At 37.2% G+C, this 22,565-nt stretch overlaps 2 protein-coding genes across 3 annotated transcripts; one reads left to right on the top strand and one right to left on the bottom strand.

The window, feature by feature from the left end:
* Positions 1 to 930: 930 nt before the first annotated feature.
* Positions 931 to 10,487, bottom strand: Mrps36 (mitochondrial ribosomal protein S36). Its single transcript, XM_047556161.1, has 4 exons — positions 10,362 to 10,487; positions 5,812 to 5,875; positions 1,710 to 1,897; positions 931 to 1,246 (listed from the first exon to the last, which is right to left on the bottom strand). The coding sequence occupies exons 1-4, from the start codon at positions 10,398 to 10,400 to the stop codon at positions 1,229 to 1,231; spliced, it is 309 nt and encodes a 102-aa protein (XP_047412117.1). The 5' UTR covers positions 10,401 to 10,487; the 3' UTR covers positions 931 to 1,228.
* Positions 10,488 to 18,436: 7,949 nt separating this feature from the next.
* Positions 18,437 to 19,174, top strand: LOC124987365 (acidic leucine-rich nuclear phosphoprotein 32 family member E-like). Of its 2 annotated transcripts, XM_047556576.1 has the most exons (2): positions 18,437 to 18,650; positions 18,759 to 19,174. In XM_047556576.1, the coding sequence occupies exons 1-2, from the start codon at positions 18,437 to 18,439 to the stop codon at positions 19,172 to 19,174; spliced, it is 630 nt and encodes a 209-aa protein (XP_047412532.1). The 2 variants fall into 2 exon arrangements, with proteins under 2 accessions (XP_047412532.1, XP_047412531.1); XM_047556575.1 differs by having other exon boundaries at positions 18,437 to 19,174.
* Positions 19,175 to 22,565: the final 3,391 nt, after the last annotated feature.

The raw sequence follows: 22,565 nt of genomic DNA, 5'->3' as shown, positions 1-22,565 counted from the left end.
TGAATCAAAATGTATCTGTAAAAATAAAAAATATGTTAATAAAAAAATAGGATTATTGGGAAAAAATAGGATTATTTTTCCCATAGGGAGTTGGACAAAAATTAGAAATATACTCAATAATGCCATTATTGCTCATAAGCCCACCTTGCTATTAGAGATGACATCTTTAAAGCATTCCTGAAATTGTTACAGGCATGGAAGAGATTTAGTTCTGCAAGGCTTTACTTTCACAATGAACATACCTTTGACACAGGAAGACGCCCACTAGTGCTTCATAGATTGCCTTAATAAGGTAAATATTTAAGTTAATTTTATGAGTCTTTCAGACATTAAGTTTGGAAAAAGTTAATGGTTGTCAGAGTTTACACACATGATCACAACCAAAAGAGTAAAATAAATCAAAGAATAAGACTTCCCTAACATTTCCCCCAAAATAATTGCAATTTTTAGTGAAATATTTATTCCTATGCTATTTTCATCTTTATATCTTATTTTGCATCTTGCACTCTTGAATATTTTTGTCTGAATATGTTAAAATTAATCTTGTACATTATCTCCCTCATCTGTTTTCTGGAGTTTATTTATTTATTTATTTATTTTAGGTATTGAAGACAAGGGGCTCTTTACCATTGAGCTACATTCCCAGCCTCCCAACACACACTTTTTTAAAATTTTGAGACGGGGTTTCACTAAATTGCTTAGTGCCTCACTAATCTTCCTAGTCTTAATCCCAGTTTTATCTTGGCTCCATTTAGAGTAGGATATGCTTACTAAGCTAATTATACTCCAGTAACCCTGTGAATTAAAAAAAGTTGAAGTTGGAGAATTAAGAATACATAATAGAGATATTATTTCACTGATTCTCATTTCAGTAATTCTGCATGATAAATTCTTTCCATGTCTAAACAGAAACAGAAAGAAAAGTGAAACCATGGGAAATACTGTGTGCTTTTAATAGTTCATTACTGGTAATACTTGATAATCAAGAGCAAATTAACATTTCAAAATGTATACTTTAATAAGTATAATGTATATAAACAATAGGTAAGCTTGTAGAGAAGCTGACCAAGATACATAAATTAGGAGTTAAAAATATCCATTTAAATTTTCTGTACTTCATTTTTTGTAGAGTATTTATTAACGTTAATATACAGTTTTTCATTTGTCTTGGAAGTCCTTTATTGTAAAGACAATTCTTTTGTCTGATGACAAACAGCAGCCACAATGCTTATTCTGGACCTCCACGCTGAAAACAATAAAACAATAAGGTTAGGTTAGATGTTAACTTGACAGGAAATGTTTTCATGGCTACTATTCAAACTTACACAATTTTAAGCAGATTTTAGTTTTTACATAGCTCTGAGCCCTCATGTTCATTGTTATACGTATAATTTCAGATCTGGAAGGGATTCAAGTTCGACTTATATCAATTGTCCCCACATTTGTTGCCTTAAGAAGCTCTTCTCTAAAGAATTATTGAGGACCTCAAAAAGCTTTTATTCATGTGGTTTTTATCAGTGACATCCCCTGCAGATTTACTGAGGGCTCCAAAGATGGTTTGTTTTTACAGTCTGGCCTATATCCCCATCTGTCTTAGTCATGACACACTCGGCAAGACAATGGGAAGAGCATAGAAATCAACAAATGAAATTCCAAAGCCAAAACGTTAATAGTGTTTTGCACAGTCTTATGATAGAGCAACAACATACTTGGATAAATTCCATTTCTTCTTGAGATACGGGTTTCCTTCTGTATTTCTGAGGTAATGTTTTTATTATTTCTGCAGTGTCTGGTGGACCCTGATGCATCAACAAATCTGGTGATTTACTCCCCTTAGAATGCTGTGAAATTACAGGTGAGTGAGACGGCAGCCCCGCTGATCTCAAAGCTTCTGTTACTGAAATGTGAAAGACACAGACCTAATTAGAGAAATTATCCAAGTGTTGCAATGTATTATTTTGAGTTACCTATTACTGAACGATCAATTCATTCTTGAAATCAGGTCATTCTTCAAACAATTCTTGAAATATAATTCTAAGAGACAGAATTATTCAGTCAGCTATATATAATTTTATAACATTCTTTTCAGAAGATATAAGGAGGTAGTTTTTGGTTTTGTTTTCAGAGCTGGGATAGAACCCAGGGAGTTGTACATGCTGGGCAAGTGATCTACCTCTTAGCTACAGTCCCAGCTTTTTTTTATTTTATGTTTTGTTTTGTTTTTGTGAGGGGGTCTCACGACATTTAGGTTGGCCTCAAACTACTGGGCTCAATCTCTGGCGAGAGCCTCCCAAAGTGGTGGCTGGTGGCGTGTGCCATTTTGCCTAGCAAAGAGGTAGTTTTAAGTAAGTGGATTACTAAAATGAACATGAAGTTCATAAAATAATAAAATTTCTTGTTAGTGACATACACCCCATTGTGGGTAACTTACACTACTTAAGTTTTTGTCACATAACCCCTTATAGGTTATACATGGTGGAGTTTACAGGTTATATATGTATATATATGCACACACGCACATATATACAGGTTATATATTTTTTAATACTTTTTAATTATAGATAAACACAATACCTTTATTTTATTTATTTATTTATTTATTTTGCAGTGCTGGGGATTAAACCCAGGGCCTGTGCTTGTGAGACAAGCACTCTACCAACTGAGCTATATCCCCAGCCCCAATACCTTTATTTTATTTATTTTTATGGGGTGCCAAGGATCAAACCCAGTGCCTCACACATGGCAAGTGCTCTACCACTGAGCCACAATCCCAGTCCTACAGATAATATAATGTGGAATAACAAAGTTAGTAAATGAGAATAGTTTTTTTTTCAAAATATTAATTTTTCAATAGTTAAATTTTAAAATCCCTATAAGATCTGTTAAAATTCTCCTGAAATTAAAAATCAAGTATCAAGAGAGAGACATAGAATATGGTAAAATAAAAAACAGAAGACTTTCAGAATCTTCTCTAATTTATAAGCTAGCTATTTTATATGAGCAATTGCTAAGGACTCAGGCAATACAAGAAACAGTTACTGACTGAATAGGTAAGGGAGGAAATGAAAGTAAAGGTGGTTAGCTGGGAGATAAATGTAAGAATGGTTACTATTCCTCATAATCTCTATAAATGAAAATTTAGGTGAATCACACAAAAGATAGAAGGTGCAGTGGTACACACCTATGATTCCAGGGACTTGGGAAGCTAAAGACAGGAGGATCACAAGTTTGAGGCCAGTTCTTAATAACTCTTAATAACTTAATGGGACCCTGTCTGAACATAAAAAATAAAAATAAGCTGGGTGCAGTGGTACCCGCCTATAATTCCAGCAACTCAGGAAGCTGAGGCAGAAGTATTGCAAGTTCAAAGCCAGCTTGAGTAATTTAGTGAGGCCCAAAGCAACTTGGCAAGCCCCTGTCTCTAAAGAAAATACAAAAGGCTGGAGATGTGGCTCAGTGGTTAAGTGCCCCTGGGTTCAATTCCCAGTACCAAAAATATTTTTAAAAATTAAAAATAACTAATTTTTTTTTAAAGGCTGGGGATATAGTTTGATGATAAATTGCCCCTGGGTTCAGTTCCCAATATCAAAAAAAAAAAAGAAGAAGAAGAAAGGTAGGACAAAAATTCCCTCATATACACTCAATGTGTATCATTAAAAATTCAGGGCTGGGGCTGTGGTTCTGGCAGAACACTTGCCTAACATGTGTGAGGCACTGGGTTCAATCCTTAGCACCACATAATAATAAACAAAGGCATGATGTCCATCTACAACTACCAAAAAAAAAAAAAAAAAAAAAAAAATCAAAGACATCCCATATTGAATAGTCACTATGATTTTTTATGTGCGGAACTGGGAATTTGACCCAGGGGCACTCTACCACTGAGATACATGCCCAGTACCTTTTTTTTTGAGACAGGGTCTCACTAAATTGCTGAGCTTGAACTTGCTCTTCTGCTTCAGTCTTCAGAATCACTGAGATTACAGGTGGGTGCTACCACAGACGGCTAAGTTACTACCTTTAAAAATGGGGATAATATAAAGTTCATTTCTACTTGCATGCTACCTAGAGTACCAATTTGACTTAAGCTACAATAGTCTAACTGATTAGAAAATGAGAAATACTGTCAGGTTAGCAGTATTTTAGGAGTACATGCTATAATCCCAGAGAACTGCAAGTTTGAGGCCACCCTCAGCAATTTAGTGAATTCCTCAGTCAATTAGCAAGACCCTGTTTCAAAATAAAAAGGACTGTGGGAGACAGATGAGAGAAGTGCGGAGAAGTGCTGAGGAGCAATATTAGTCCAATTATATTGTTAAATGGTGTGTACGTAAAAATATGTAACGACAAATCCCACCATTATATGCAACTATAATGTACCAGTAAAATATGTGGAAAGAGAAAAAATAAAATAAAATAAACCACTGCTGAGATGAAGTTTTCTATCACTCACAGCTAAAACAAAATAAATAAATAAAAAGGACTAGGGATGGGGTGGGGGGAAGGGAAAAAAATAACAGAATGAATCAAACAACATTGCCCTATGTAAATTTATGATTACACAAATGGTATGCCTTGACTCCATGTACAAATAGAAAAACAACATGTATCCCATTTGTATACAATTAAAAAAAAAAAAAGCAAAATAGCATAAAAAAAACATTAATTAAAACAATGTTCAGGCTGGCTGAAATAAGGCAATTCTTTGGCTAAATTACCAAAAAAAGGCTTACTTGCTTAATATTTGAAAAATTGTTGATAGATGCATAGTCTCAGAGATTTTCATATATTAATTAAATAGGCGTGTAAAAACATTCAAAGTAACTACATTTAGCCATGAAATGTTTCATAACAGAATAATCCACAAAAACTATTAAAACATTTTAAGCATTATAAAAAAAAAAAACTTGTTTATTTGACTTATGAATTTTCATGTAAACAGTTAAAAACAAATGAATACACAAGTATATGTCACTATATATTTTCTATACTTGGCTACACAAAAAGTTGAAACAAACTTAATATATAAAACAATTTATTTAAAAATTTTTATAATTTTTAAAAAAGTTTTACAGACTGCATTTTGATTCATTGTACACAAATGGGGTACATGTTTTCATTTTTATGGTTATGCACGATGTAGATTTTAGGAAATAATTGTAATGACCTTGTGAAACCCTTTGAATCAATCATTTAGAGGAATATGCTTAAGTATTCTACAGAGTAACTCTAAAAATTTTAAAATAAAGTGTAACTTACACCTGTGCCACAAAAAAAAAAAAGGACTAGGGATATAAGGCTGTGGTACATTGCCTCTGGGTTCAATCCCCATTACCAAAAAATGAATGAATGAATGAATGAATAAAAAATAAGAAATAATGCTTATAGCAGAGCTTGGTGGTGCACGCCTGTAATCCCAGTGTCTTGGTAGGCTGAGAAAGGAGGCTCACAAGTTCAAAGCTGGCCTCAGCAACTTAGTGAAGTCCTAAGGAACTTAGCAAGATCCTATCTCAAAATAAATATAAAAAATGGGTTGGGGAGGTTGCTCAGTGGTTAAACATTCCTGTGTTCAATCCCTGGTTAAAAAAAAAAAAAAAAAAAAAAAAGAAAAAATAATGCCTACGGGGCTGGGGTTGTAACTCAGTGGTAGAGCACTTGCCTATTGTGTGAAACACAGGGATCGAGTCTCAGCACTGCATATAAATAAATTAAATAAAAGTCCATCGACAACTAAAAAAAAAAAAAAGAATACTTAAAATAGAACATGCATACATACATTTAAAAAAAAAATCTAAACAGAATACCACTTACCACTGAGTTTAGGATTGTCTCTTCTGTCTGGGAATCTTATTAATGGAGTATGTGGCTTGACTACCTAAAGGAAAAATAAAATGCATGAAAAAAAAAAAACATCGTTAATCATAAAAGCAATGATCTACTATTAATCCTAATAGATACTTTTGTTAAAATAAATTACTACTTGACAGCATCTTTAAATTATACTCTTCCCAAACCAAGGAACTGACCTATGAATTATTATTTTATCTGTTATTCATAATTTTGTACTTTATACATCACAAAACTCTTTCTATTTTTTCACTAATAGGAATTGAACAGGGCCTCCTACATAGCTAGGCAAGCTTTCTACCATTGAGCTACATCCCACTGATTTTTTTCAACTTTATTTTGAGACAGGGTCCAACTAAATTACACAAGCTGGCCTCAAAATTCGTGATCCTTCTGCCTCAGCTTCTAGAGTAGCTGGAATTAACAGATGTGTCACTGGGATGCCCAGCCATCACAAGTTTTGGGTTTTTTTTTTTTTTCCCTTGTTTTGGTACTGGGGATTAAACTTATGTGCACTTTCTCGCTAAACTACATCCCATTCCATTTTTTTAGAAAATTTTTTTGTAGTTGTAGATGGACAGAATGCCTTTATTTTATTTGTATATTTTTATGTGGTGCTAAGGATAGAACCCAGTGCATCACACAAGTTATTTAGGCAAGTGCTCTGCCACTGAGCTACAGCCCCAGTCTCCAATTCCTTTTTATTTTATACTTTGAGACAGGGTCTCACTAAGTGAGACCTTGCTAAGCTGAGGCTGGTTTTGAACTTGCAATCCTCCTTCTTCAGCCTCCCAAAGTTGCTGGGCTTACAGGCATGTGCCACTGTGTGTAGTACAAGATTTTTTTAATGTACTAACAACCAACCTCAAAATCACCCAATGAAGAGGATGTTATGGATTTTGTGTTGGCATGACTTATAGATTGGTAAGAAAAGAATCTGAAGTTTCCTAATTTGTATCAAGTGTAGTTTTCCTACTATGTTAATATCTAATGGCTTAAAATAGGATAAAAAGCAATTGTATTGACAACTAACTCATTTAAAAAATACCTGTTCTAACTATAAAGTAACACACACTCTGTATAAAAATTTTGGGAAAAATGAAGAAAAGCACAAAGGAGAAAATACTGTCTGTAACCTCCAAATCCACATACAACAGATTAAAGTGTTTGATAGCTTTTTGTCTCTTTCCTTTACCTCTCAAAATACTTATTTTTAGAATAATCTTTTTCTAACAGGTATTTTCATACCTAAAATTACAGATCGTGCTACAGAGAACCACAAATGAGCCTATCAATATGAAATTTTCTGAATATACAATCTAATGAACAGAGTACTATTTCTTCAACTAATGTAATACATAAATTGTTATGTAACTAATGAGACTGAGGTGTGTTTATCTGCAATATATTTGCACATATATATACTACACATTATGTATTTTATATGAGTACAGAGGTAAATACAGTATTGAGGCTGGACTGAAAATTCACCAACATAATTCTACTGCTGAGAAAATGCTGGAATGTGTTTTCTTAGAATAAAAGCATTTTCACCTGCCATGTTAAAATACCTGTCTCTCTAGTAACAATTTTTCTCCTTGAATAGCTAAGATTCTTTAAATATTCTATTTACTGTCATTCCCCTAGTTTAAGTTTGAAAAATGTTTCTCATTTTTTCAAGATAAAGTTCAAACTCTTTTTTAAAAAAATATTTTTGGTTGTATGTGGACACAATACTTTATTATTTTATTTTTTGGTGGTGCTGGGGATTGAACCCAGGGCCTTGTGCATGCAAGGCAAGCACTCTACCAACTGAGCTATATTCCCAGTCCTATTTATTTATTTTTACATGGTGCTGAGGATCGCAGTCAGTGCCTCACATGCTCTAGGTAAGCACTCCACCACTGAGCTACAGTCCCAGCCCAAAAGTTCAAATTCTTACATAGCACTCACAAGGACCATCACAAACTGGCCTCTCCTTACCTCAGTCTCATTCCCAGCCACTGTCTGATATACCTGTCATTCCATATATTCTCAAATATGTCTCATTTCCCTAATTTATCATGCCCATTCCATCTGAAGCTTATATCCTTTCCCAGGAAATCTCTCCCCCATTCCACTTTCATGTCTATCATTACAACCACTATAATCCCTTAAAAAAGCTCAAACATCACTCCTCTCTAAACAGCTTTCCCCACTCCAAAAGCTGATTTAAAAACTTCTCATTTGACTATTTTCTCTAGCACTGTTTCCTCCTAGGGAATGAAGCTCAAGTCTCTGGTTCTCTCTAGCTATTACATATAAAGAGGTTTTTTTCCCCCAATAAGCACAGCTAGTCCTTCAAATTAAATGTTTTATTTGAATGAGTTAATAAATAAAATGCATCTAATATTTTAATGTAAAAAATGAAACCAAAATTACTCAAGGGCACAAATGAATGAATGCATGTAAATCTGATTAAATAACCTATGTGGACTGTATTGATGTCAGTTTCCTGTTTTGTTTTTTTAAAATATATTTTTAGTTGTCAATGGATCTTTTTTGTTTTATTTATTTTATGTGGTGCTGAGTATTAAACCCAGGGCCTCACACATGCCAGGTGACAACTCCAGCCCCCTTGGTTTTGATATTATATTTTACATATGCAAGATGTTATTACAGTCCCAATAAATCAAGGACTAGAACTTCTAAAACTAAAAGTTTGTTATAATGACAGCAGATTAGCATACACAGGATTTTCTATCATATCATGTGATTGTTTCCGATTTGGGCTCTAATATAAATAAACCTACTATTAACCATTTTCTATCAACATTTTATGTTTTCTTGTTTTTTGTCTGCAGTATTGGGGACTGAACCCAGGGCCTCACACATGCTAGGCAAGTGCTCTAACACTGAGCTACAATCCATAGAAGTCTTTTTGTAGGTACATACATTCACTTCTCGTGGGCAATAAATCTAAGTGGATTTGCTGAGTCATAGAGAAATGTTTATTAGAGACTGGCATTTTTTCATTGTGGCTGTACCATTTATACATCCACCAGCAATGTATGAGGGTTTTAGTACTTTCTATTCACATCACCATCTGGTATTGTCAGTCTTAAATTTTAGTTACAAGGGCTATCGGAGTAGTTCAAAGACAAGAGCAGTGCTTAGCATACACGAGGTCCTGGGTTCAATCACTAGCACACTAGCAATGAAAAAATAAATTTAAGCCATTTTGATGGATGTATTTTTCTGGCAAGAATGGATTACTGAGCACCTTACACATGTTTCTTGCTCATTTGGGTGTTTTATTATGTGGTATCAATTCCTTTGCCCATTTTAAATTGGGTTACATATATATTATTGATATTTATGGTCATGTAGTAAGAAACCAGACCTTTGTCAGATGTTCTGTCTGTACAGAACCTTTAGTTAATGCTCAGTAACTACCCACTGAATGAATAAGTGAGCATCGTTCATTGAAATGGAACCAAAGACTAGAATCTAGAATTATCATTCAAACATTGGGAACTTCAGGAAAAGGTCTTTTAAGAGATGTACTAGAGGGGTGGGAGGGGTGGGGGGGGAGAAAAAATAACAGAATGAATCAAACACTACAGAGAAACAGTATGTATCCCATTTGTGTACGATAAAAATAAATTTAAAAAAAGATATGTACTAGTGTAAAGGAGAATGCACCTCTCCTTTTGCATATCAAAGGCAAAAGCTAGTCATTATAGCATGCTTACAGGGTTGGAAAAGAGACCATATAAACCAATTTACGAAAGGTCGTGCCCCCATTTACATACCAAATTTACCTCTCCTATTTAAGGTGGAGAAGCAAAGGAAAAGGTGTCAAGAGTTAGTAGGTCATAGGTGGATTAACAATGTTACTTGAGCTGCCTATCTAAACACAGGGGGAAAAGGTTCGAGAAATCAACACTAAAACATATACTAGTAATAAAGTCAAGGAAAATATTTTTGTATTCCCCCCATTTTCAGCCTGCAGACAAATGCCTGAAGAAGTAGGGCCGAATCGGCCCCAGGAGAGACCGGGTCTGTAGGAGTCAGTTATCCCGACATTCCCAAGACCTTGAAGGGACGCGGGGTCAGATCCGGCGTTCGCTTCCTTTAACGCTCCGCTACCGCCTTACTCGGGATTGGCCGATTGGAGACATCACAGAAAATACTAGACGGCGATTGGCCAGGCTATCAGGGCAGTCTACGCCGCAGACCAAGACCAAGGAGGACTTGGCCGAGGAGTCCAGGGACCCCAGGCCAGTACGTACCTATCTGCGGAGATGTCACTCTCCCACTGCCAGGCTCGAACCCTCGGCTCCGGACCCTGGCTTAATTGCCCGATGCAGCGGGCTTAAGGTCCCATTCTCATACACCCCGGGCGCAGCCAAGCCCCTATTCAGGGCCGCGGTCAGCACGCATCCTGTGCCACCGCTTTTCCTCCCTGGCGCCATTGCCACATCTGCACCATCTCTGCCCAACGTGAGAAAAAAACTATCGAATCTCTTTACCTGAACGACTCTGCTGGCAGACGCCATTTTGCTGCCCATCGTGACCCCCGAGAAGGGGCAGCTTCCGGGGCGCAAGCTAGCAGCGGTGGTATCGGGGAGTCCTGGGCATCGGGGGCGGGGCCAGCCTGTGACGTCACGGGGAGGGGCGAACAGCGCGCGGTCCTCCTCCGCTGTGTGGCTAGCCCCGCCCCTCTGTGCCTGACCCCGCCCCACTTGTCTTCCCGCCTAAGGCCTGAACTTTATGCTTCTTTCATATTGTTTTTTTGCAGTGGAGGGTTTGTGTTGGGGTTTATTTGGTTCATTGGCCTAAGTTTTCTAGTACCATTCCCTTCCCATATCGCTAGGGGAAGGAGAGGTTGTACCAGGGATTGAATCCAGGGGTGCTTAAACACTGAGCCACATCCCCAGCCCTTTTTTGCATTTTATTTAGAGACAGGGTCTTAAATTGCTTAGGACCTCCGTCAATTGCTGAGGCTGGCTTTGAACTTACAGTTCTGCCTCAGCCTTCCTAGTCGCTGGGATTATAGTCATGCGCCACCACTCCCAGCTTAATTCCCTTTTAATAAGGGCCACCCATACTTTCTTGCTGATTTGCAATGTTTGATTTCAATCACTTTCTAGTTTCCCTAATTCATTATTCCTGATAATGAACTGCTGCCTCCGCTTCATGTTTGAGAAAACTCTTAAATTCAGGGTCTAATTATTTTTTAAAAACCTAAACCAGTTATATCATCCCTCTGAAGTTAATATTGAATTCTATAAGTATAATGCTTACATCACTATTTTAATACACATGTTGTAGCTGCTTAACTTAGTAGTAATATAACCTCAAATTGCTGTAGAATATATATATATTTTTTCTTTTTTGTAGTACTAGGGATTAAATCCAAGTGCCCTCTAACACCAAGGTACATTCCCAGCCCTTTTTGGGATTACAGGCATGCCACACCATGTCAGGATTTAGTAATTTTATATTTCTAAAAAGCTACCCAGATTTATAAATCTCTGATCTATCATTAACCTATATTGCCAAAACAAATTGATTGCTCTAAATATTTACAGCAGCATCCAGGTGAGGTGGCTTACACCTATAATCCCAGCCACTTAGGTGACCAAAGGCTGAAGGATCCCAAATTGGAGGCCAGCCTGGGCAATTTAGTTAGAGTTTGTCTCAGATAAGAAAATAAAAGGACCTGGCCAGTGACACATGCCTATAATCCCATCAACTCTGGATGCTGAGGCTGGAGGATTCCAAGTTCAAGGCCTGCCTCAGCAACTTGGTGAGGCGCTAAATTATTTAGTAAAAATGTGTATAAAAAACAAAAAAAAGTCTGGCATGGTGGCACACGCCTGTAATACCAGTGGCTTAGGAGACTGAGGCAGGAGGATGGCAAGTTCAAAGCCAGCCTCAGCAATTTAGCAAATCCCTAAGCAACTAAGCTTGACCCTGTCTCAAAAAATAAAAAGGGGTGGTAGCTGAGGTTCAGTGGTTAAGCACACATGGGTTCAATCCCAGCTACTCATTAAAAGAAAAAAGAAAGGAAAAAAGAAAAAAAAAAAATATATATATATATATAAAAATTATGGATCCCAACTATGGGCACTTCTGATTCATCATGTCTGTGGAGAAGCCCATAAACCTACTTAAAATTTTTCAAAACTTGTTTAGCAGCACAAATTCTAAAATTGGACTGATACAATTTTGTAACAGGCAAAGAACATTAACAGGAAGCTTGCAGAAAAAAGGTAAGTAAAAATGGCCCTTTAAAAATATCGAGAGGCTAGGCCTGGTTTCAGGCCTGTAATCCCAGCAATTTGGGAGGCTGAGGCAGGAGGATCTCAAGTTCAAGGCCACTGTAGAGAAACACTGTCTCAAAATGAAAATAAGGGGCTGGAGTTGTGGCTCAGTGGTAGAGCATTTGCCTGGCACGTGTGAGGCCCTGGGTTCAATACTCAGCACCACATAAGTAAATAAAATAAAAGATTCATTGGCAACTAAAAAAAATTAAAAAAAAAAAAAATGAAAATAAAAAGGGCTGGAGAGGTACCTCAGTTGTAGAGCACCACTAGGTTAAATCCCCAGTACTGCAAAAAAGGGGAAAAAAGATTAAAATATTAAAAAACTTTCAACTCTCCTTATTCTAAGATAAATTTAAACTATACTGAAATGTTTTTTCCTTCTGTCAATTTGGCAAATATATATATACACTAGAGAGATGATGAGAAAAGAGGTACACACATCTTTGGTGGGAAAAAAAAGATAACAGTGGTTCTCTTTATGATTTGAATATAACCCTTGCTGCTCTGCCACTGGAACTTTTTGTTTTGTTTTGCTTTGTTTTGGTTGTAGATGGACGTAATACTTTTATTTTATTCTTATGTGGTGCCGAGGATCAAACCCAGGACCTCACACATCCTAGGCCAGCACTCTACCACTCAGCCACAATCCCAGCCCCACAATTTATTTTTAAAATGGACATATTTCTGTTGTGAGGCGCAACTTAAGAACAGACCGATCACCACTAAGAAGTCCAAATTTGAGAGTCTTTATTAAACTGGCCAGCTGACTGTCTCACACAATGCCCCAAAAAATGGCTACTGGGAGAACAGTCCTGACCACAGGGTTGTAGGGGTTCTTATACCAAAAATCACATTAATCATAAGTGTCTGTTGCTATGATTCAAAATTACACATTAACATCATGAGATCATGGACAGAGGGGGAAGTGGGTCAAAATGACCCTTACCTAGGTACAAACTAAAGAATGGTTACTAACATCCACACAATCACTGTTCACATGGTACATTGTTTAGGAGCAATAGGAATCAAAAGAGAGCAATGTTTCTTTACATAGGAATAATCATTCTGTATTGTTAAACATGTCACACTAAGTAACTGATGATGGATACAGAGGCGGGGTGTTCCCTTGGGAGAAGCTTATTTCTTACATAACATGGAGTCTCAGAGCAAAATGGAGTCTGTTTAGTCCTTTCCCTTAGAGTCTGGCCTAAAACATTCTCATGGAGTCAGATCTGTCAGCCCATCACATTTCTTTCTCTTCCTCTCTCCCTGCTCCTCCCTAATCTCTCCCCCTCCCTAATCTCAAGGGAAATAGGATTACCTTTCTTCCCCTTCCTAGGCAGATTCTCTGTCCCTGAGTACACACTCACCATAGGAACAAAGTAGTCCAGATTTTGGGATGGTACCAGAAGAGCTCAGAAATGACTACCTCCCAGATTAACAAGTGAAATACAGCTCCAACAGAGAACACGTGGAATGTAGCCTTTGAGTCACCTCTGTAAAAGCCCCCTATTCCTGCTGATGGGCAGAATCACAGGTTTTGGGACAGGAGTCTCCTGTGTTTCTTTGCTAGCAAAGCAATAAGCCTTCTTTTTCCTTTTTTTCAAAACTATGACCTCATTATTGGATTGGCATTGGAGAGAAGGACGGAGCTTTTGGTAACATGAGCACTGTAAAAACAAAGCCATTTTTCCAGAGTAGCTATGTCATTTTACATTCTGCTTTTATTTGTAACTTAAGCGTCCCTGGAATTGCATTCCTGGTCATTTATCCCAGAGAAATAAATATTTTTATACCTGTACATAAGTATTAATCATGGATTTATTTATAATAGCCCAAACTGAAATCAACACAGATATTCTTCCATTAGTAAATAGTTAGAATGATTATCTATTTCAAGACAAACAAAGGCTTTGTCCCCAGTGTGCTATTCTTGGGAAGCATTGAAACCTCTATGAGGTGGGACCTACTGAAAGATACATAAATCACTTGGGGCATATTTTTGAGAGGGATAGCGGGACCCCCAGCCCTTCCTCTGTTTTTTGCTTTCCAGCCATGAGGTGAGCAATTTAGCTTTACTACGCTGTGCTGCCTCACCACAGTCCCCAAAACAACAGGGCCAAGCGATCATGGACTGAAACCTCCAAAACTGTGAGCCAAATAAACCTTTTCTCTTTATAAGTTGATTCAGGTATTTTGAAAGCTGTTGAGTCAGGTGTTTTTTGTTTTGTTCTGTTTTTCTGCTGTGACCAAAAAATCTGACAAGAACAATTTTGGAGAGGAAAAGCTTATTTGGTGCTCACGGTTTCAGAGGTCTTAGTTCACAGGCAGCCAGCTCCATTGCTCTGAGCCCTAGGGGAGGTAGAAAATCATGGCAGGAAGAGTGTAGTGGAGGAAAGCAGGTCAGGACATGACACCAGGAAGTAGAGAAAGAGCACTCTGCTCAACAAGGACAAAATATATATCCCAAAGGCACACTCCCAGGCATCCAGCTCCTCCAGCCACACCCAACTTGCCTAACAGTTACCACCAAATTAATCCCTATCAGGGGATTAATATACTGAATAAGTTAAATTTTTTATAACTCCATCATTTCATCTCTGAACTTTCTCCACTGAGCTTTTGGGGGACACCTAGTATCTAAACATACCATTCCATCCCCTGGCCTCCAAAAACTCATACTCACCTCCAAAAACTCATACTCATCTCACAATGCAAAATATATTTAGTCCATTTATTTCCAAGAGTCCCCATAGTCTCAACAGTTCCAGGATTGACCAAAAGTCCAAATTCAAAGTCTCCTCTGAAACTTAAGGAAAAGTCTTGGCATGAGCCCCTATAACAAATCTAGCTACATATATCCCATATATAAAGGCACAGAGTATTTCCATGTGAAGATATAGGGGCATAGGAAGAAGGAATGGGACCAAAGAAAGACTAAAATCCAACTGAGCAAACAAGTCCTATAGTTCCATATCCAGTATTTGGAGCACATGGCATCATGATGTTCTCCCCAAAGGGCTTGTGTAGGTCTGCTTCTATGGCATTGCTGGTTGCAACCCACATCGCCTTTGTCTCGGCTCATTTCCTATAGCTTTCCTCAGGAGCTATTCCACAGTACTGGCATTTCTGAATGTTGGGGGTCTCCACTGCAACTTTAACTTTGTCCTCACATCTCCATGCATCACCCACAGGTGCAGCCCACAGAGACTATGACTCTGCTGGACTTTGCTTGGCTTCCCAGACATTCCTTTGAAATCTCATGGGAAGATTCCATGACCCCATTACTCCAGCATCCGGTATTCCTGCAGAACCAGCACATATGGTTGATGCCAGATTCTGCCACTATCTCTAGCAGTAGCCAAATCTCCAGGGACCACAGCCACAGCAGTCTCTTGAGTGCCTGGGTGGCTCAGTATGGTAAAAACAAACAACATAAATAAATAAATAAATAAATAAATAAATAAATAAATAAATAAAATAAAAAAAAAAAACTTCCAAGGTCCCACTGTGTAAGCAGGATGCCTCCATGGTCTCTTCTCAATGGAAATTTGACTTTTACACCCTTGAGCCTATAGTGTGGTCTTGTCAATCCTGGAGATGCCCTCAAGTTATTTTTCCTATACTTTCTGGGTAAGGTGCTTAACAGCATTTCTTAGAGGGCTGTAATGTTTTTAACAACCACACCTTCCTACTGACCAGTGGTACAAGCTTGTAATTCCAGCAACTTGGGGGCTGACGCAGAGGAATCACAAGTTCAAAACCAGCCTCAGCAATTTAGCATGGTCCTAAACAACTTAGCAAGACCCTGTCTCAAAATAAAAAATAAAAAGGGCTGGGGATATGGTTGAGTAGTTAAACGCCCAGTTTCAATCCCTGGTACCAAAACAAACAAACAAACAAAAGAAAACTACAACTTCCTTATCCTCAGTTTAACTCAGATTTCTGGCTACACTCCATATTTTTCAAATATTTCTGTTCTGCTTTCTGCTCCTGGTTATCACAATAAACTTGGATAAAAGCTGCCAACAATATCCATGCCATCACTTGAATACTATGTTTCCTAGAAATTTCTTCTACCAGATAAAGAAGTTGGTCACCTTTAAATTCACTCTCACAGAAAGTCTCAGGACAAGGTAGATAACGTCTTAGCCAGAGGATAACATGAATGGCCTCTAGTCCAATTTCCAGTAGATTCCTCCTCCCCTGAAACCTCATAAGCTCAGTTTTTACTGTCCACAATCCTTTCAGTATTTTTCTTCTGAACTCCCATCAGAATTACCCATTAAGGTCCACTTACAACATGCTAAAGCTTTTCCAGCTTGCATTGCTGAACTTTCAGCAATTTCTCCCACAAATTCCAAAAACTCCAGAAGTTTCTGAGCCACATGGTCAGGTTAGTCACAGCAATAACCTCACTTCTTGGTACCAATTTTTGTTTTAGTCAGCCTTTTGCTGCTGTGACCAAAAGACCTGGCAAGGACAACTAGGAGGAAAAGTTTATTTGGAGGCTCATGGTTTTAGAGGTCTCAGTCCATAGACAGCTGGTGCCATTCCTCAGTGTTTCAGGTGAGGCAGAACACAGGTGGAAGGGTGTGGTGCAGGAAAGCAGGTTAGGACATGACCACCAAGAGACACAGAGAGAGTTCTGCTTGACAAAGACGAAATATACACCAAAAGGTACTCCCCCACAGACCCACCGTCTCCAACCGCACCCTACTTGCCTATGGTTACAACTAAATTAATCCCTATCAGGGGATTAATGCAGTAGTTAGGTCAAACCATTTATAATCCAATCATTTCATCTCTAAACTTTCTTCCATTTTCTTACACATGAGTTTTTGGGGATACCTACTATCTTAAACATAACAAAAGCTAACAGACATTTCTATCAGCAGTGTATGAGTGATCTACACATCCTCATCAGCATTTGTTGACACTTTTTATTTTAGCATTACCAATAAGTGTGTGGTGATAGCTCACTGTAGTTTTAATTTGAATTTTCCTAATGGGGATTAACAGGTACTGGGATTGAACCAGGGGATACTTTATCATTGAGAAGAAACACAAACCGCCCCCCCCAACTCTTTTTAATTTTTATTTTGAGACAGGGTCTCACTAAATTGCCCAGGCTGACCTCAAACTTTCACCTCTCCCCAGTCTCCAGGGTTGCTGGAATTTCAGGCATGTGCCACTGTTCCTAGCATTCTTATTCTTCTTTTTACATACAAAAGATTCATTTAAATTTGTGAATCAGCTGTGGAGCCACTACCCTGCCATTCACAGGTCTGGCCAACTACACAGCATGTTGGATACTCACCACCCCCAATGGCTTCCTTTCATTCACAGGGGCTAATCTCTAGTTGGCAGTACCCATCAGAGTGTACCATGGTGGTGGAATGTCTCTTTCAGTGATGCTCTTCCACAGGAAAACGCTTTCTGTCTTGTATCATTGATCTACCTGTCTTATTTCGGTGCCAGTACCATGCCCTTTTGTTACTCTTGCCCTATAGTAGAGTTTAAGGTCTGGTATAGTGATACCTGCATCACTCTTCCTGCCCAGGATTGCTTTGGCTCTTCTGGGTCTTTTGTTCTTCCAGATGAATTTCATGATTGCTTTTTCTGTTTCTATGAGAAATGTCATAGGAATTTTAAGTGGAATTGCGTTAAATCTGTATAGCACCTTTGGAAGTATGGCCATTTGATAATATTAATTTTGCCTATCCAAGAACATGGGAGATCTTTCCATCTTTCTCAATTTCTTTCTTCAATGTTTTGTCATTTTCATTGTAGAGATCTTTTACCTCTTTGGTTAAATTGATTCCCAAGTATTTTATTTTATTTTTTTGAGGCTATTGCAAATGGAGTTGTTTTCCTCATTTCCCTTTCAGATGTTTCATTGCTTATGTATAAAAATGCTTTAGATTGAGTCTCTGAGTAGCCATGGAAGGGGAAGGAACTGCTGGTTGTGTGTGCATGTGTGTGTGCGTGTGTGTGTGTGTGTGTGTGTGTGTGTGTATGTGTGCGCGTGCCTGTGCGCGCACACTGGTGTGTGGACAAGGAGGTGGGGGCAGCCGAGTTAGAGTCCCAACTCCTTGGACTCCATTTGCTATTCTTTTCTTTCTCCTCCACAACTATCTGGTGGTAGTGGGCATTTATATTTGCGTTTCTTTTCATTCGTTTCCAAATCTTTTAAAATTTTAGGGTTCAGGGGTAGTGGGAAAAGCAGGAAAGGGGAAAGGAGGAGAGTAGTAGCAGAAGAGCAGGAGGAGGACATGGAGATGAAGAAGAGGATTAGCATGGAGTTAAGGAACAGAGCCCCGGAGGAGGTGACAGAGTTAGTTCTTGATAATTGCCTATGTGTCAATGGGGAAATTGAAGGCCTGAATGATACTTTTAAAGAACTAGAGTTTCTGAGTATGGCTAATGTGGAATTAAGTTCACTGGCCCAACTTCCCAGTTTAAATAAACTTCGAAAGTTGGAACTTAGTGATAATATAATTTTTGGAGGCATGGAAGTCCTAGCAGAAAAATGTCCAAATCTTCCCTACCTCAATCTGGGTGGAAACAAAATCAAAGATCTCAGTACAGTAGAAGATCTGCAAAATCTTAAAAATTTGAAAAGTCTTGACTTGTTTAACTGTGAGATCACAAACCTGGAAGATTACAGAGGAAGTGTTTTTGAATTACTGCAACAAATCACATACTTAGATGGATTTGATCAGGAGGATAATGAAGCACCTGACTCTGAAGAGGAGGATGATGAAGATGGAGATGAAGATGATGGAGATGAAGAGGAAGATGAAGCTGGTCCACCTGAAGGATATGAGGAAGAGGAGGAAGAAGAGGAGGAGGAAGAAGATGAAGCAGGGTCAGAATTGAGAGAGGGAGAAGAAGAAGTCGGCCTCTCTTACTTGATGAAAGAAGAAATTCAGGATGAAGATGATGATGATGATTATGTTGAAGAAGGGGAAGAAGAGGAGGAAGAGGAAGAAAAATGTCTCCGGGGGTAGAAGAGAAAATGAGATGCTGCAGATGATGGAGAGGAAGAGGATGACTAGATCATTCTAAGACCAGATTCCCTAACGTGCCTGGGTGTGCAATAGAGTGATCACATCTTTGTTTTTTCATGTACAATAGCTATCCCTACAGAATATGTAACTTTTTGTAGGAAAAGTGTGGTTTTACTATTTTTGCCTTATCATTCCAATTAAGATATACTAGTCTGTTAATGATCATATTGTATGTGGAGAAAAAATTTCATTGACACTCCTCCCATTGAGACATTCTCTAGCAACTAGATTTAGAATCTTAATTTTTCTAATTCAAGTTCAAGTTCATTGTATTAGTAATTTTTAAGTCCATAATTAAAACATGATTGCTTTTACACAGGTGAAGTTTGGTGCATTTCATTCATAAGATTTTAAAGTTATTTATAAATTAACTGAAATTACAGTCATCTATAATATGAAATGACAGTAGTCTCTTGAATAAGTTGATTATTTTTTTAGAGATGATCCAGGGATCTTTAGTTTGAAGGCATTGCCTTTTTTTCTTTTTAATAGCTAAGGGTATTTGGGCGAACTTCTGTCACATGAATTAAGTTGGAAAGTAGAAGCAGAATAATAAAGGTTCTATTCAACAATATAGTTTGTGGATTTGGGGGAGGTTCTAGTCAGTAATATAGTTCATGGATTTTCTGGTGATTGATAAGATTTTATTTTTGAAGGAAGGATTGCCTATACTAAATGAGAGACATGCAGGTGAGCCCTCTCCTCAGGCTGCAGATCATGACATGCCGACAGTTGTTAATTTTGTTTTGTTTTAGATGTGCATTTTTTTCTCCTCAGCAATTTCTTTATGATCACCTTCCTTTCTTGTTTCACTCACCTCTCTGTATCCCAAAAGAAAGTTGGGAACTTCTGGATACCAAGAAAACCTTTAATCTTATACCTCAACCACCTTTTCAGATACATCTGGATTTTAAACAAAGTGGAAGAACCTAAGAATTTTTGAGATATGAATATTGTTATTGATACAAATTTTAAGCAGCAAGCTCTGCTTATTATAAGTCTTTCTTGACTGACAACATTTAAGATCATATAAGTAGGATGAAGAAATAAAAGAAGGGAAGGTTTTTTGAAGCAGCATCCATGTTCCTCAAAAGTCAGAATAATTGTCTGTTGATAATTAATGAGACTTTCAAGTCAAATTTTTAAGATGGCATTCCAAATAATTTGGATTCCAACCCTGCACAGTATTTATAATTTTTCTGAGTAGACCCTTTGGTTGTTCCTAGTTTCAAAGCATTACCAGATATAGCATTTAATTGGAATATAGTAGGTAGTTAGAAAAATATTTGGGACTAAATATTAAAATTAAGATTTATTTTCAAGTGAATGTCATTAAAATAGAAGATTATTTGGGATAAGTTTGAGTGTGTGCTTACTTACATGGCTATTAAATAAAATATAAGGAACAGACAAGTACATCTCCCTTTTGTCATGGAGGCTCCATGTTCAAGGTAATTGCTTTGTTAATCTTGACTGTCTAAAACCTCTTTCTTTGTTTTAAATATTTGTAAGGTTTTTAAAGGTTAGTGTCAGTAAACTAGTTGAAGTTATGCTTCTCTACTGGGATACATTTAAATTACTGAATATAGTACTGCTGCTGCTTTTTTTTTTTTTTTAAGTTTAAAATGTATGACTTGTTAAAGGTTATTTGTGGAGAAACTAAAACAGTTGCACAACGGACTGAAATAAACACTTGGAATAAATTTAGTAGGGGGATCAGAAAGTACAAAAGATAAACATTTTTTTCCTGATTTTTACAATTGATATGCCCTGCTTTAGTCTCTAAGAATTCTCATTACATACTATGCCAGATTATAAAATACTTATTTTTAAATTGAAATCTATTTATTGACCTTATCAATCATCTTATTGTGCAATCAAAATTAGAGTTCTTTGGTTTGAAAATAACACTTAGTGAACCTCCAGATAACTTTTAAGAACTTATTTAGCTTTGTGGGTGGTATTTTCATGCAAATAAGCAAGGGGTTTTTTATATTTTGTTGAAGTTTTGGGTCCTATTTTAATGCTCTTTGTATGGCAGTATGTATATAGTGTGTTAAGTTCTTTAAGATTCTCTCCTTTAAAACTTTGAGGTTAATACTTTTGTGCAACTGTGTTTTTGAATAAAGCCATGACAGTGTTAAAAACAACAAAAAAGCAGTACTCCTGATCATTCTTTTATTTTTTCTGACTATTCCATGTTTTTTCTGTGACTGTTGTAACTTAAAAGTTTTTGAAACTGAATTGCTTCAAATAAATTGAAGATTTGTTATAATGATTAAAAAAATACTTTAAATTTGTGTGTGTTGATTTTATAATCTGCTATTTTGCTGAATTCATTTATGCGGTCTAGAAGTTTTCTGGAGGAGTTTTTTGGATCCTCTAAACAGAGAATCATGTCATCAGCAAATAGTGACAGCTTAAGTTCCTCTTTTCCTATTTGTATCCCTTTAATTTCTTTAGTCTGTCTAATTGCTCTGGCTAGAGTTTCGAGGACAATGTTGAATAGAAGTGGTGAAAGAGGACATCCCTGTCGCATTCCCATTTTTAAAGGGAATGCTTTCAGTTTTTCTCCATTAAGAATGATGTTGGCCATGGGCTTAGCATCAATAGCCTTTACAATGTTCAGGTATGTTCCTACTATCCCTATTTCTTCTAGTGTTTGGACCATGAAGGGGTGCTGTATTTTGTCAGACACTTTTTCTGTGTCAATTGAAATAACCATATAATTCTTATCCTGAAGTCTATTGACATGATGGATTACGTTTATTGATTTACGGATGTTAAACCATCCTTGCATTCCAGGGATGAACCCCACATGATCGTGGTGCACGATTTTCTTAATATGTTTTTGGATACGGTTTGCCAGTATTTTGTTAAGGATCTTTGTGTCTATATTCATCAAGGATATTGGTCTAAAAATTTCTTTCATTGATGTGTCTTTTCCTGGCTTGGATATGAGGGTGATATTAGCTTCATAGAATGAGTTTGTTAGAGTACCCTCCTTTTCTATTTCCTGGAATACTTTGAGAAGTATTGGAATGAGTTCTTCTTTGAAGGTCTTGTAGAACTCGGCTGAGAATATGTCTGGTCCTGGGCTTTTCTTGGATGGTAGGTTTTCAATGACTTCTTCTATTTCATTGCTTGATATTGATCTGTTTAAATTGTGTATGTCCTCCTAGTTCAGTTTGGGAGGAGCATATGTCTCTAGATATTTGTCGATGTCTTTGGTATTTTCTATTTTATTGGAATATAGATTTTCAAAGTAGCTTCTCATTATGTTATGTATTTCAGTGGTGTCTGTCGTGATATTTCCTTTTTCATCACGAAT

This window comes from Sciurus carolinensis, chromosome 6 (genome assembly GCF_902686445.1).
Source record: "Sciurus carolinensis chromosome 6, mSciCar1.2, whole genome shotgun sequence".
NCBI lineage: Eukaryota > Metazoa > Chordata > Mammalia > Rodentia > Sciuridae > Sciurus > Sciurus carolinensis.
This window is presented reverse-complemented; position numbering and strand designations above follow the sequence as displayed.

Excerpts from the sequence above, each read along its gene's own strand:
- Mrps36 (XM_047556161.1), bottom strand. The coding sequence starts at position 10,400 with ATGGGCAGCAAAATGGCGTCTGCCAGCAGAGTCGTTCAG. Across the intron at positions 5,876-10,361 it reads CTGCCAGCAGAGTCGTTCAG|GTAGTCAAGCCACATACTCC; the intron begins GTAAAGAGATTC and ends TTTTTCCTTTAG. Across the intron at positions 1,898-5,811 it reads AGACAATCCTAAACTCAGTG|TAACAGAAGCTTTGAGATCA; the intron begins GTAAGTGGTATT and ends TTCACATTTCAG.
- LOC124987365 (XM_047556575.1), top strand. The coding sequence starts at position 18,437 with ATGGAGATGAAGAAGAGGATTAGCATGGAGTTAAGGAACAGAGCCCCG.